Source organism: Strongylocentrotus purpuratus, unplaced genomic scaffold, assembly GCF_000002235.5.
Source record: "Strongylocentrotus purpuratus isolate Spur 01 unplaced genomic scaffold, Spur_5.0 spur5_scaffold_11, whole genome shotgun sequence".
Lineage (NCBI taxonomy): Eukaryota > Metazoa > Echinodermata > Echinoidea > Camarodonta > Strongylocentrotidae > Strongylocentrotus > Strongylocentrotus purpuratus.
Genome location: NW_022145596.1, coordinates 16,756,259 through 16,772,772, shown reverse-complemented (window position 1 = coordinate 16,772,772; position 16,514 = coordinate 16,756,259). Strand labels below are relative to the sequence as shown.

The 16,514-nt window shown below is 40.1% G+C and overlaps 1 protein-coding gene across 2 annotated transcripts in view; it reads left to right on the top strand.

Annotated features, from left to right (window-relative positions):
- The window catches only part of LOC100889790 (sodium- and chloride-dependent glycine transporter 1), a 60,333-nt gene that overhangs the window by 13,545 nt on the left and 30,274 nt on the right, over nt 1–16,514 (top strand). For both annotated transcript variants that reach the window (XM_011670127.2, XM_011670131.2), the window contains exon 2: nt 12,362–13,248. In XM_011670127.2, the coding sequence (XP_011668429.2) occupies nt 12,402–13,248 (847 nt within the window). In that variant the 5' untranslated portion in view covers nt 12,362–12,401. The remainder of the gene's footprint in view (nt 1–12,361; nt 13,249–16,514) is intronic.

Here is a 16,514-nt window from a genome sequence, read left to right as displayed (position 1 = left end):
CGTTGTGGAATCGATCAGAAAAGGTTGATCATCTAGCATGTGCAAGGTTCTAGAATCATCAAAATGATAAGAAATTTGGCCCATTCTTCGTAAAATTACAAGCACTATACACAGAAAGGTGTATATGGGACTACCCTATATCTCTCACAGACCATGAGAGAAACAAATTTACCAATATATGAATTAGTAGGCGGTTTCCCGGTAAATTTTTGATCATCATGTATTAGTCAAAACATATTCTTTCACATGATCGGTATTGAGAGCTTCCATTTCATTTTTTGAAATTGGGGCGTTTCCAATACTCTTTACCTTTAAGTTGATTGACTAAGTATGTATTGATTCCTATATAAGTATTCTTTATCAAAGTTGTGAAGTTACCACTAAACTCGATTTTGGCGGACGAAAACAAACAATTCATAATCCTGTTCTTTAATGATCTTTTGCATTGATTGATTCAACTATGCACAATAATCACATGAAGAACTACATGTACATAAGAATATGTCTTTGTCAAAGATTGTTTCGGCGTTTGTAGTTATGTACGAAATCTGATTAGGCCAGGGCCACAAGCAAGGGCATTGAAAATGTTGAAAGTTATCTTAAATTTACATTTATACATGTTAGATGTAAATATTTTGTTAAAAATTTGTTACAAGAAGTATTGAACTACATGTGTCGTGTAGGATATTGCCCCAGGGTCCATCCCCCAAGGACGAGGTAGTTGTGTTTTCTGCAGGAGATCATTAGCGATGATCGACGTCAGGCTCGATCATGACATGATACCCCCCGTGTGAGCTCCTAGTGCTTCTCACCAGGACTTTGACATAATTGCAGTGTTTATTGGTTATTTATCGTGTAAGGTGAACACGGGTCTAGGTGTTGGGTCAAATTAACGCAGTGGGTAGTGTCGTGGAGTAGTTCCACCAGGCTTTTTTTTCTTCCTGGTAACTGGTACGACGTACATTTGTAATACTTGTTGCCTGCGAGCATTTGGGTATAGGGGATGACTAAAGGATGGGGGAGGGGCGGCATTGACGATTCAGTGTAGGTGCAGGAAAGTGGGAAAGGGTCAAGGTATGTATGCTGTTTTCCAAAATCGGAAATATTCATTTTTATATTCCATAAATTCATAAGTCATAATAAATGGCTCTACTTTTGAAGTTAGTTTCAGTAATCGGGATGCATAGGCATGTTAGTTAACTAAAAAGCTTATTCCTTCGGTATGAAATAATATTTTGATATCAATTCAAAAACCGATTAAAAAATATCTTAATAGTTATAGCAAAGTCATAGCGAAGCTCCTGAACATTGCGTCACTGCGTGTTGTTTTTAAATGGCGCAACGTAGGCAAAAGGAAATCAACTGTCTGATGAATTATATTCTGGAAATGAATGGGACGTTCCCGGTGTAGTCTGACCCCCTTGATCTTGTGTTTGACCTTAGTGGACCATCTCTTGTGAATGTTAACCAGCTGTGTTCGTCTCCAGACGAGTTGACCCCGAATGACCCCGTCTATTAATTCGACCACGCTTTCTCATCCGAATCTGCATCTCTGACGTCGCTTGCAGTTTGTTAATGATTTGTTGTACAAGTCGACTTATTTGCAAAAGTTTGTTTTCTCCGGTAGTTTATGGGCATGTGAATATGACAAACTGAGAGATATTCTGTGATCTTGTTATCATAACTTTCCATTGCTGTGGTCGCAGCTTCATTTATATAAAGTGATTCTTAAACATATATTTCACCAATTTGATTAACACTTTGGGTAAAAAGTCTTTACCTACTGTAGGCCACCTTTTATAGGACTGTCTTTAAAGCTGAACAGAATGGACATGGGGTCATGGGTTGTACAGGGCAACTTTAGTGCTGCTCCCTTGTTGAACCATACAATCGACGAATAAGAAGTCAAGGCCCAAAGAGAATAGATAACATGTAATGATAGAACGAGGAGTCGAGGACCATGGACATAAAATAATATCCATTTGAATTAAGATGAATAAAGAGCAGGGCCGTACAGTATTATAGACAACTAGAAATCAAGAGTCCATGGGTGCATCTTCATGTCTTGCTGTACCTTCAATGACTTGGGTTGACCTTTGATGACCTTTATCATTAAGGGTTGAGGGTTCAAAACCCTCTTGAATATTTATGAAAGGCGTGGAACAGAAGACAACTAGGATTTAGAGTCCACGTCATGCCTAGCAGTACCTACGTTGACCTCGAGATGCCCCACCCTATCATGTTTATGTGAGGGTTGAGGGTTCATAACCCTCTTGAATATGAAATGCGTGGAAAGGTCAATCGCGACTTGACGAAAATGGACTCGAGGGATTCCAATATATGGGAGAAATTATGAGTTTTTTGCTCTTTTACATTTTCAAGGAAATCCCATGCAGGGGACTGAAATCTGCTTTGCAAGTTAAAAGATAAGCATATAGGCGTTACTGTTTAAACTTAGATTTGTGAAATGAGCCACGGATATTGGGAAATGTAAGGGGCCATTGCACAAGGTTCAGTGAGATAAATGAAAAATACAAAATTGGGTCTTTCCTGCACATTGCACACTTGCTATACAGTCATGTACAACTTTGCCTTCATCACTGACGCACTCCTGTTTCCTCTTCAAGAATGTGTTTTCCAAAATATTCAAAATATTACTTTGAACCTACTATGAACTTACTTTATCAGGGTGGATGGTGGATGGATGTATATAGTTTGAAATAACGCAACATTGGAAATGCCCCACATCTTTCCGTATGTCAAAGAAAAGAAATGTTTCGTACATTTTGCTTCTTTTGAAAGATTCGAAGTGGCGATGTTTTGTACTAATTGCTACAACTGTAGGTTCGAAATAGCGAAGTCCGTACTCATTGACAGGTTTAAATCGCGATATTCATTATAATGAAAAGTTCGAAAGAACCACATTCGTACCTTTCTGTCTCCATTCATGGGTCGTGCTATTCGCTTTGCTTTTACTCCAGAACAGAAGAATTGTATTTTTTATGATCATTTTTATATTACCCTGTAACGAACTTTTAAGACATGCCCTCTGTGGACTCTGTGTCCGTGGTATTGTCAGCAAGCCATGAAGATGTCATTTCTGGTCACGTGGGTGGTGGAGGAAATCTTTGAAGGGCGAACTTGATCTTCCCTTAAGAGTTGGTTGTGTTTCCGTCAATTGTACAAGACGCCCTTCAAGTTCAGGTCCTGCCGACCTACCTCCATGCAAGTGTAGTAACTCCTTGCTCCATGTTATACTTCACTATCTCATTCGAATCTTGAGTTCTTGTTAAGTCACGAGGAGCTGTAGAATGGGTTGGTCATGACTTGTAGGATCTATTATGAGAATCCCCAAACAGAACAAGAATTGCATTGTACTCCCGACTAGAGAGACCCCGGCGACCCATCTTTTCCTTCTTGTACATTCGTTTGGCACGTATACATTTTTATAGCTTTAACATGAGCTATAAAATTGATGGCATCTCTAAGCAACTTTTTTTTCTCGCGACCCCCCCCCCCCCCCCCCCATCCCCCAACAAAGATTCTCTCTCTCTCTCTCATGGTCTCGGCCCCAGCACCCTGCACCCCCTCTTTCTTTATTTATGTTTAATGTACATAAATGTGTATAGTAACTCTTTCACATGCTTCCTTGAAGTTCCTTCAAATTACATCGAGACGTGAATGATACCTTTACACTATTTCTGATGTCCCCAATCTCAACCCAAGTCCCTAATATTACTCTTTTCATTTGACTGTATGTTCAGACATTTTTTTTTCTCACGAATTCATTTTCTTCCTCCCCTCCCCCCTCCCTCCTTCCCCCTCCCGTATACTCCCGTATAGTCCATCGATTTTTCCAGTATAGCATTTGAGCAGATGTTTAAAACGGGGAGAAATGTCTCCCTGCTCGAAACGAGAATAAAGTACATAGACAAGAGGTGACTGATGACTCGTACTACAAACCTTTAATTCATCATCACCTCCTGTGAGCTTTCTAATTCGATGATTCTCCCCCCCCCCCCTCCCACACATGGGATAGGGATTCAGAACATATCATATTAATCTCTACCAGCATTTCCATTGTCTTTCCATCAAGGTGTGGGTCAGGAGTGAATTATGACCGATTTATTAGGGTAGTTTTTGAAGAATTCTCGTTAACCCGAAATGATGCCTGCATTTCTTACTATAAATTCTTAGCTATTTGTGTTGCTCTCATATTTCTATTGTTTCAAAAATTGCTGTGCCTGATTGTTTTTTGCCTGTTTGTCAAGGGCGCTGCTAGAAAATTTCGATTGGGGAGGGGGATGTCGTAACAAATTACATTTTTGCTAGAAAACTTTTTCTGACATTATTTAGAAAGGAAAGATTAAGAGAACATTAGAAAGAATTGTCCCTGTATTTCAGCAATGATATTCCACATGGTGTATTACTATTTTTCGTGTTGCAATTGTTAATTGCATAATGATAATTATATTTTAGATAAAAGTAGCATTGCCAGCTTAGCCACAGTGTACGCTCCAAGTCAACACAGTGAGGATGTCTAAAAGTAAAACATCACTATTTCCCACTATACCCTGGTTCACTTCAGAATAGTAGACGTTGAAAACCGTGTGAAAGCTTTATACCACAACCCAGGGAAAGTTAAGAAGTTTTTCAGTTCATGCATGTCTTGGATCCTCGTGTACTGTCTTGAAGAGTGGAATATTGTCTTGCCATTGGATTCCGGTGTCGATATCCGATAATTTGATAACGGAGATCTGTGAAACTCATAGCGATGGCATCCCAACTCTTCCTCTCATACTAAAACCAGGCAAGCATCGTCCACACTGCTCTATAAATCATGTTTGTCATGACAGATCGTTGTTGTGTTCATTCCAGAAGCCTCATGCCTAGTCAGACAACCGAATTGACCGCAAATCGACCGTTAAGTTTGACATTGGTCCTTGGAGGTAATGTAAATTATTTGTTTTGTCAGTTGTCGGGTTTGGTTTTGATCTCTTTGGTGTGAGAGGGGAGGGGGTAACATTGGAACAGGGAAATGTAAATGCCCCTAGTATGCGTTTGCGCATGAAGTCTGTAAATATTTCTTGTTGTGACCGATGAAAAAACTTTGACAATGAGGACGTTCTGCATTGGAATGACTGACTCCTGTGACAGATACACAGGACACAGAATACCGGACAGTCACAAGTCATTTCTGTTTGATCCGAGTTCACATTGATGGGCATTCCAGGAGCGGACAACGATGATGATGATGATTAGGAGATGCATCAGTTCAAACGCCTGTCCATCCCATCCGGGGCCTAGGTGCCTCATCCTTTGATCTCTGATCGTGCTCACGCCTTAATTAAACGGCTTAGAAGCAGAAACTGTGATATTAATTATTACCTGTATGTTGAGAGCAAGAGTTCTTGAGTGGGGGGGGGGGGGGTGTGTACAATAGTTATTTATTTACATGTACATCATTTGTATTTACAGTTTATTTAACCAGGATTGCCTCTTCAATTAACAAACCGCTATCCCTAAAAGCCTTGAACAATTATAAAAAAAACGTTTAGAAACATTAGGGTACTAAATGTGCATTTGAGTTGCTTTTTCGAAAAAAATCGCGATCGTGTTACGTCATTCGTTTTCCGTCAGCCCCACACTCTAAAACATTATTTGACTGGTACGTATTTAGTGCCAGCCGTTTTTTTTTATAGAGCAGCACGCCTGTTCTATTACGTGTTTTCATTATCAAATCAAACACTTGCTAACCACGACAATTAGATCACGTGGCTGTTTTAGAGTAGTTTTAATTTCAAGACGTAGAAAGAAAAAATTGAAATTTCAAAAGTCAGAAGATAAGGGAAAGATAAGTCACGTAATGGTCGCTTGCAACAATAAATTGAAGAAGAAAACAAATAAATAATACCGGTGTCCGCAGAGAGTAGTCTCTTTCTCAGCAACATCGTGAGCATTGTACTCATACAAACAGAGGCTAAAGTGCTAAACAAAGGCTAAGTGTTCCGATCCTCCTACCACGACAACTCTCAAGTTTCACCATAATTCACCCGGGACATATTCCTGATATTATGACATTCATTGCAAGATGACAGGTTATTGGGTATCATCTCTTGGTCCTAGTACAGAAGGAATGCCTCGTTTCATGAGAACCACGTGACCGGGGTCATGGGGTCGCTGGGAGACCGTGACCCTGACGTGTTTTGGGGATGCAGACGACAGTGACAATTTTTAGGAGTGTGATCGCATTTCTTTGTTTCCCGCCTTTACAACTTTGACTGACCTGGGAGTGCAACTGATAGCCTGTGAAAGAGATCCACGTTACTATAATACCATTTATATAGTCTTATCTTATTGCCGTTACCATGGTTATACCTGTTCCAAGTTGAAATGGAGTAAAGTGAGCATGAAAGACTTCTTCTTCTTCTTCTTCTTCCTCTGCTTCTTCTTCTTCATCTTCTCCTTCAATAATTTCAAATGAGAGTATTTATTGTTGAAATAATACAAAGAAATTAGAATTATGTTTTTGCATATTGTTTCAATGCCTATGCCATAATGTCTTCCGCAATATGTTAAAGATAGTTAATAGACTTCTTGGAAGAAACTAGTTATGATTGTGTTCAGTTGTTGTTTGGCATAGTTTGCTATTCTTGGTAAATCTTTATAAAGTTGATACTGAATGACCTTTGTCGAGGTTGTCTGCACTATTATGATTGTCGTTCTCGTCGCTACTGTATTATTTGGGATGATATGACCTTTTGATTCATATACATTGTTGTGCCTTATTATTGCCTCATCCATTGTGCTTGTAAGTAGAAACGTTCTTGAAACCGGATTTATCGGGGAAGGGCGGGGTTTCGGTAGTAAATCCTTCATCGTAATCATCTTTGCTCGTCATTCTGTATATAAGAATCTAGTGGGGCCAAGGAGTTCTGACATCTTGGATAGGTACAGGTGAAGTTTGAAAATATGTTGATACATTGAGGTTTGTCTTGTTCCTTGATGCACACACCCTGTGAAGCTATGCATGTTATCTTGGTCTCTCAGTCTGGCTTGCTTCTTCCTGGCAGTGGCGTAGCTACAGGGGCATGAGGGACCGGTGCAGCCCCCCCCCCCAAAAAAAAATAAAAAATATATATATATATATATATATATATATATTATATATTATATATATATATATATATAACGACGGACACGAACTATTAACGTGAAATTATAAGACCCATTTCCGTACCCTGCCCCCAATCGGTTTAGCCTTTGTGAATCACATTATTTTCATCCAGCACCCCCCCCCCCCGAAAAAAAACCTGGGCCTACGCTACGCCAATGCTTCCTGGAATGGCAAGGAGACTGTAACTAAAAACAAAACATGATCCGTGTTTAAAGTGATAGTGTCTTAAAATAATGATAAGCTTTCAGCTCATTACAAGTTCTATTTAGGAATGATTGGGAAGGCCAGATTAGCTGATATAATATATTCAAGATACTTCATAAACCACAAGTATCTTCAACTTTGATACGGAAATAACATTCGTTTGTTTTTAATGTCGCCGATACGCCATTTCGTTATCACGGTTTTGCAGTCGATTTATTTCCTGCTTTTCCTCCGTTGTCTTTGTATTATGTATTTATGAAAATAACACTTGGTTCTTAAGGAAACTTGTGGGTTGATACAAAACAATCTCGTGTAAAATTTATGAGTGGTTGAATGTAATGAAGGGAATTCGAGTGGTTGAAGATATGAAAAGAACACTTAGCCGTTTCGATTTGCTAGATAGTAAATGTAGAATTTTGTTCGGTAAAGTTAAATTTGTTTCACACTCATCGAGTACTTAAATACATACAAAAAAATATTTAGACAATACCTTTTATTCATTCTAATTCAAGCGTTTTAATGCTACATCTGGACGACTGTCAACGAATGAGAAGATTTACTAGTCAACTAATTCCACAAAATGAACTATTAGGTACGAAATCTGATAAAGAATATTAAAAATATCTTTAGATTGTCACTATCGCGTGAATCAAATTGTTTTACTGTTTTAATGCTATATCTGGATTATTATTTCGCAATGTAATAATAGGCTAAGAGTCTGAAATCTTGAAGTTGTTACAGGTTGATTGATTATACATAAATTATGAAGTTATGTCAGGTTGATCATTCATGAGTTATGTTTTATGGAGTGGTGCTTGTAGCCATGATAATAGAACACGACAGGACGTCATAGATGTTTAGTAAGGATCGACTGGGCGAGGTTCCTTCCTGTTTCCGGAACACAAGTCCTAACGTTCTTCTTGGGGATGGGTCAGGAAAGGTTGCAAACAGAATTGAGCAAGAAAAGAAATATAGAAATAAAGTCCTACGTTCTTCTTGGGGATGGGTTGGGAAAGGTTGCAAACAGAATTGAGCAAGAAAAGAAAGATAGAAATAAAGTTTGACATCGCGAGAAGTGAGATCATGATAATCCCGGTCCATCCGTTAAGTTGTTGGAAGGAGCTTTCAGAAGAGAAAGTATTAACCAATAAAATAAGAAATTAAGACCGATAATTAGTTTCTCCAGACAACGGCAAATAATGGGAGGGGTGGGGAAATCCGGTTTCCCGGAAACATGATTTCAGGAATGGGAAATCCCCTTCATGCTCTTCTGTGGGAGGGGGGGGGGGGGGTCAAGTAATTTTGCAATGCTTAGCACCGCTAAATGATCTTTTTGTTTCTTCCTGTATACATGTATATATAGAAGTATTCTTCACGGGGGAGGTGGTCTTTTACCCCCACCCCCTCTTCCGAAACCTGTCTGTGGCTGTAGTCGCCCGTCTACCGTTCCTGTGTTTTTGTCGCATTTCAATTTGTAGGAACCTATACAGAGAACATGGCCTTTGTCGATCTTGGGGGTAGCTGTTTATTCTTTAATCAAGAATTATCATAGTGCACATAATCGAGAAGGGAGACAGATGGAGAGTGGTAGAGAGACGGAGAAGATGTAAGAGAGGTTTAGAGATAGAGAGACGATGAGAGAAAGGAAGAATAAAAATCAGAGATGTGTAGAGAGAGGGGAGACAGATGGAGAGATAAAGAGAGAGGGAGACAGAAATAGAGAAAGAGAGAGAAAGAAAGAGATAGATTGAGAAAGAGGGAGATAATCAGAAAAAAAGGGAGATAAGTTCGAAAGAGAGAGAGAGAGAGAAGGGCTAATGTATACGTAGAGAGAGAGAGAGAGGGGGAGAAAGAGAGCGATACGGTCCAAGACATGAAGATGTGTTTCCCAGGTGCCATTTATCTACGCCAAGAAAAATAAATGCTTGAGTCGGTGTAATCAGGAAATAAAGTGTGATTATGTGTGTTCCTGGCTCGTCTTTTCGAAGCAAAAAAAAAAGAATGTCTGAGCAGCTGTGTTTCAAATGTGAACAATTTACAGAGATAACCAATGAATGTTGATTAACATTGCTTTGACCTCGTATTGCACTTATTCTCATCTTCGGTAAAAACACATTTTGAAGCTGTGTCAAATTATGAATATTTTTGTGATGTGTCAAATCTACGGAGAGGAATCAGATTCTGCATTTTGCGATGACTTTCAAATACAGTCTTTAAAAAGTCCAAGCAATTCTTGACATCTCCTCTAACAGCACGGAAACAAACTGAACAAATATCCGTAATATGCCCCTCCCCCTCCCCCCCCCCCCCCCCCCCCACCCCCTTCACACAAAAAGAGCCCACGTCTGACAAGACATGACAGATAAACTCACAGAAGGAAACGTTATCATCGTCAAGTTCATTAGTAATTGCTTATGCATCAGGGCTAACCAGACTTGATCAGATGTGCGGGGGAGAGGAAGCAAATGTGATGCGGCAGCGAGATGATTTGAAATTTCATAATCATTGTAGGAAGAACATGATGAAAAGCAAAGGGAGGAAATATAGTTTCCACTTTCCAGTGCCATTCGTATCACTTAATGTATAAATTGAGGTAATAAGGGAACTGCTACCCAAGAAGTGCAGTTGAGAGAGACATGAAAATGAAGCACATCTATGAGAGGATCTGTTACCTGTCATTACATATGTCTCGACATCCTATCACAAAAGATTTTAGTTGATGAGTCACCCACCGTTCATGCTCCCTGCATTTTATGAAATTTGGTATTTATGATAATGTAATCCAATCTGCGCCGGGCTTCAGACGCGATCATGTTCGAAGACTGATATTTTACGGCTTTGGAGCGACATTTTGTGTCACTTGCAATTTCATGATTTGATACTTGCAAGTCCAATTACGCCTTAGAATCGGCACTTACAGTATAGTTTTTGACAATTTCCTTGAATATATTGTGTATTCAAGAAGATGATGAAACCCGAGGCAGTGCTCGTATTTGAGTTTCGGAGCATGGACGCGTTACATTATTTTGATATTGGTTCTTATTTCATTATGATAACACAGAAGAATGGGAGGGTACGAGAAAAGAACTGAAGAGTGTGAAGTGCCTTGTACATGTATTATTATGATTATAAAAGAAAACAAAGTTGTTGGCGGGGGGGGGGGGGGTGGTAGAGATGATACAAAAAATAACAACAAATACACATGTAGTCATTAGTCATTAAATATGGCCGACAAGATGATCCAGGACTTTGGGGAAAACCACTGGCATAAATTCATAATGTGTTCAATTGCTGTCACAAGAGAAAATGACGATAACAAGTTAGAATAATAAAAGATGATTTGGTGTCTCAGATTTCAAAAGGAAATGAAATATCACTTGTAAAAGTAATTTTGTTGCAAATGATATCACTAGGCTTACATCCGCAATCATTATACCTATCAATGTACTCTTTATTCATAACAATTATTCACTATGATCAATCATCAAGATGATCTTGTTTCATACCAAAACTCCTTGGAAAATATATAAATTTGTTGAATTAAGCCTACAAATTTATCTAGCACTCCTTTCGTGCGTTGTCTAATTTTAACAAGATTCCCTCATGTTTTCGGGAGGAGAAAACCGATACTCGTCGGGAACTACGCAGGCGTCACCGTGAAACATTATACAGAAGTTTTAGGTTTACCTAATTTGCTAAACTTCTTCTTTGCATCCTAAACTTGCCTATTTAAAACCTCTGACTTGGTGTCATGTGAGTTACTCTTTCCCACTCTATAGCCCTACCTCCAACCCCGGCCCCCCCCCCACTCAGTGTTATTTAGGGTACGCATATGCGTGTTCCAACCGACCCCCCCTTTTCAGCAAAAGTCCGGTGTGTAAAGTCAATACGGCTCGACCTTTTTCTTTTGTATACGAGCCTTTTTCAGCATCCCCCCCTTTTCAGCAAAAGTCCGGTGTGTAAAGTCAATACGGCTCGACCTTTTTCTTTTGTTACGAAAAGGACATTTTGGCAACACGCATGCGGTCATTTCGAAACCTGAGTGGGGGGGCCGGGCCTCCAACATCCTCCCTTTCATCATTATTCTTATTTCTACAAGCCATTTTCCTTGTATTGTTCGTGTGAATGGAATCCCCGAAAGGATATTGAATAAATTAAAAATAGACGATCTTGAGTTATGCCCATGTAAGCGTGTCGTTAGTCTAAATCAGAGAGAAGTGAATCATAGATGTTTCAGTTTAACCTGTCAGCGAGCACGTTTGGATTCAAGTCGTGTGTGTAAATATTTATGCCGTAATCTAGGCCAGGCAGACGCCATTGCTAAATGTGAAATCAAGCTCAAAATTGGTGAAAGATACTCGGTAATGATCGATCAATTCATGTCGTCTGAGTCAGAATGTGAATGCGTCGGCGGTAGAAATGTTTTATGCTTGTATTTTCTTTGGCAATCCGTAGCGGCATTATTTATAAGCTCGTGACATTTGAGGGGAAAACCCTCTATTGTTTGACATGTAACTGACAGCTTGAATTTAATTCGATTTGCATGAGAGAAAAAAGAAAAGAAAACAATATAATCTTACTTGAATCCTGAGTCATTGTTTCAACATTTATAATTTATAACTTTGAATTGCTTGGGATTTTTTTCTTCATCCATGCTTTGCATTCTGAAGCATTAAAATACCAATTAAGAAAAATGCGATACAGGAAATACTTTTTATGACTCAAACCTAAGGTATAAAGGTAAGATCATGATCTTGAGATTGTCGAAACTTTGGTAATCTTGAGAGAGTAAAGTATATCTGTGCGCAGTGCGTCACGGTCACTTCTTTTCGGATGTGACCGGGTAAAGCCATGTGAAGGAAACAAACTGTCTTAAAAACATCTTCATGTCCTTGTTCGCTGTGCATCCTTATTGTTCGGATGTCGACCTTCAGTTTGAGCTAATTTGACTTCTTTTTGTATACTCTCTTCCCTTTCTAGATATAAGCTGAGACGCGTTAGCCCCACGTGAAGACGAACCATGGACGGGGGAGACTATCCCGTTAGTATGGACTTTGATGGCGAGTTCGGGATGGAGGTCAATGCTAACAAGGTGAAAGACGTGGACGAGATTGAGCCTGCCATCTCCAACGGTGACGGTGAAGAACACTACAGCAATGGAATGGACATGGACCTCGAAGCGGAGTTCGATTCGCAGCTCAACGATCTTAACAGATCTTCGAATGTCGGGTTGAGTGAAGCGATTTGGTCAGCGCCACCGGAAGAAGAAGGTGATATTCCGACTCAGAATGATCCTGATATCGAGTTGCATGAGGAGGAGGAGGAGGAGGAGGATGAGGGCGAGCCAGAAGTTGAGGAACCTGCTCCTCTTGTTTATGATGCCCCTGAGGCGGAAGAGCCTCCAGAAGATGTCAACGCTGGTGAGGGTTTCCTGGATAACGACGCTGACATCGCTACGGAAGGATCGCTAGATCTTGACATTGACGAACCCGATCACCAACGTCTCACGGATCGTTACATCCCGCTCGGAGCTGAGTTGGATCTTGGCGGGAGCGAGGGAGAACAGGAACAGTTCTCGGTGGAGAATCCAGAAACGGAGCCCCTGCAGCCAGAGCCGGAACCTTTACTTCAGGAGCCGGAGCCGGAGTCATTACTGCAGGAACCGGAGCCGTTACAGCAGGAGCCTGCTGTGCAAGATGAGTTTGAAGATGAGTTTGAAGGACGTTTGGGAGCTGTGGAAGAGGAGCAACAACAACTGCTCGTGGATGAAGGGGTTCCAGAGAATGAAGTGGAGGCAGGAGCCGTAACTGAAGGATCCTTGGATCTAGATGTAGGAGCTCATGTGGAAGATGAGGACGACGACGCAGGTATAGTAGATCATATTTTTGTTCACCTTTTCTAAAAACTTTCTACGGGATTGTAGTCCTAGAATTTTGTTGTCATTCCATCTTATTCGTACCGAGTTGTAATAGTGCTCCAGCGACTATTCTCTCCAGGTAAAAATTCTTACACTGGTTGAATTCCTAACTTCAACTCTGGACCTGTCAGTAACCAGAAAGTAACCCTAAACTCAACCTGAAACCTAATGGTCACCCTGATCCTATAACATCTTTACAAAACAATGCCCGGAGAAAAAGGTCGGTGGAGCAACTTCCAGCGCTAATTACAAAAACATTACATATGCTATATTTTGAAAGCTTTTTTGTTATTGTTTCACTTCCATTATTTAAAGTAATTTCCTAATCTTAACTTGTTCACAAGTAGAGTTAATCATTGAATATAGGATTAATAATATCCTGTAATGCTTTCAAGCTCAATAAAGGATTTTTGATTTTTCACGAAATTCAACTTTGGAAATTTAGTCCGACTCCACACACATTTTAGAATGTTACTTGTACATTTCTGTAATGATTGACGTGACGACTCTGGAGCCAAGAGTCCATCGCCCTATGGAGTCTTGTTGGTATACCTGTAAGCAGCATGGGGTAATTTCCCTCAGCGATCCTCTATAAGCAGGTACAGGATGCAATGCCATCCTGCTTCCCTCCCGAGCGAAAGGTCGCGATCTGCAGTAACCTGCTCAACGATGTTACCTTAAGCCTCTTTCACACCGGAACTGCGTAGAGTTGCGTGGTGTTGCGTAGACTTGCGTAAACAATGTAAACAATGCGTACTTTCTGCTTCTAGTGTCTACACCGAAAGTACGCCAACAAAATTAAACATGATTATATGTTTGCGTCCTCTTGCGTACCCCTCAGCGTCCCTCAGCGTATAGTTACGTAGGCCAGCGTAGGGCAGCGTAGGCTCGGCGTAGTCGATACGCATCACTACGCAACTCTCTACGCATTGCCCGGTGTGAAAGGGGCTTTAGGAGTTCATTGATGTTACCATTCATGGGAATTCACATTAATTATCTTATGTTGTTGAGGTTTCGTTTGGTAATTTGTTTGGAAAGAAAAAAGGAGATAGATTCAGATTGTTTTACCAGATGGATGACGTCTATCTATTTGTCATGCGGTACTTTATCCCAATCAGGGGGTTTGATACCAATGCTAACATTCTTATTTCTATGTCCACTCCAATTCATAGATATCATACATGTATCATTCGTTGGAAAATGATTTTCACTTTGTTTCTACTCTACTTCGTCATAACTTATATTCCATCTCACTTATTTCTTGGTGTCGATGTGGTTTAATATTCATTCAACCATACCGTCTAAACCATCATTCAAGAAACGTCGATGCCAATCATATAAAAATATTGTTAATCTTATCACTATCACGGCAATTCACTGCCGTTCTTTCATATAGGACCCCCTCCCCCCCCCCCCCCCCTTTGTTTTGTTTCCAAGTTTACGTTATGATTTCAGGGAAATGCCCTGGCCTACAATGTGTGCAAACAAATACTGTGTGGCATCTTCTCTCGAGCTGTAGCTATCGGAGTCATGTGTTGTTGTGAAGCGCGTTGGTGATGTCTTCAGCATAACATGCAAATTAATGAATTAGGTTGAGTCAGGGAACCTTTGGAAAACCCAGTAACTTATATTAATGAGTGCTATTAGGGAAGCGTATTAGGCGTATCCAACAGACGTTGTAACTGTTACACCTTTTTCACAGGAGTCGGGAAGTCTTAATAGAACAGCCTTTGTAGATCCGACACACTCTCAGATGAATATTTAATTGATTCATCACGCAAGTCGACGTAGTATCAAGATATTCAGTGTAATGATTGAGTTCGTAATGATGATAATTTTGATTATCCAACGAAGCCCCATCAGCATCGATGCTGTTCTCCCTGAGGGCCTTACAAAATACCCCAGCAATTACCAGGTACCCATTAACACCTGGGTGGAGAGTGGCAAATGTGGATTAAAGGTAAAGACCAGTTATGGTCATGCGATTGCATTGTGAAAGAAACATTGTGGAATCGATCAGAAAAGGTTGATCATCTAGCATCTAGCATCTGCAAGGTTCTAGAATCATCAAAATGATAAGAAATTTGGCCCATTCTTCGTAAAGTTACAAGCACTATACACAGAAAGATGTATATGGGACTACCCTATATCTCTCACAGACCATGAGAGAAACAAATTTACCAAATATATGAATTAGTAGGCGGTTTGCCGGCTAATTTTTTATCATCATGTATTAGTCAAAACATATTCTTTCACATGATTGGTAATGAGAGCTTCCATTTCATTTTTTGAAATTGGGGCGTTTCCAATACTGGTCTTTACCTTTAATATCCTTGCATAATAGCGCCGGCTTGGATTTGAACCTTCAAAATAGAATTTAGAATGCTTTTTACAGTGAGACTGCAGTACATGCTCGATATGGGAAATCGGACTTTCAGGCGTTACAACTCAGTATTCTGTCAACATGTGTATCAAATTAATGATTTCACTGCCCCATGTTTATTATTTTATTATTTTGTTTGGCAATAACAACCACGAGGTCAAACATAACATTATTTCGTATCGTGTTTCTTCGCGTGCCTCTCTATAAATATATCATGCGATGAATTGATGTAAGCTATTCGAATTCCATGTTGGACGGTAGCTACAAATTACCGTGTTCCCTTCTATTCCCCCTTCTATTCCCCCTTCCCCCTTCCCCTCCCCCCTTCCCCTTCCCCTTCCCCTTCCCCTTCCCCTCCCCCCGCCAAAAATATGTGCAAATTAAGATTTTGGTTTAGGCTAGTTTTTCTATCAGGATAGGCGAGTTTACATGTAAGTATCGAAAGTTATGTTTATTCACCCAGCTCTACAATTTCTGTCTGTGAGCCCAATTCAAAGTTTATGCACAGACAAAGACATGTACCATAGAATATGACTGGAGATAATCTACCCCGATAAGAAACGACCCCCTCTTCATGCTGTGCACTCCAAGCTCTTTATCATTTTCAGTCCGTCTCTCTGGGTAAAGTTTCCTTTAGAATACTGACAAAGAGATGCCAGAGACCATAGAGTTCACCGAAAATGATTCGAGGAAGTTCTCGTCCTATCGGCGAATATGATAATGGGAAGGGACAGGGCCCTTCTCCGCTGGGTTTTTAAGTTATTTTTAAAGGTGATCTCGGATACCAAAGAAATGCGAAAAAATGAAAAAGGTGCGTTCGAAACGTACATGTA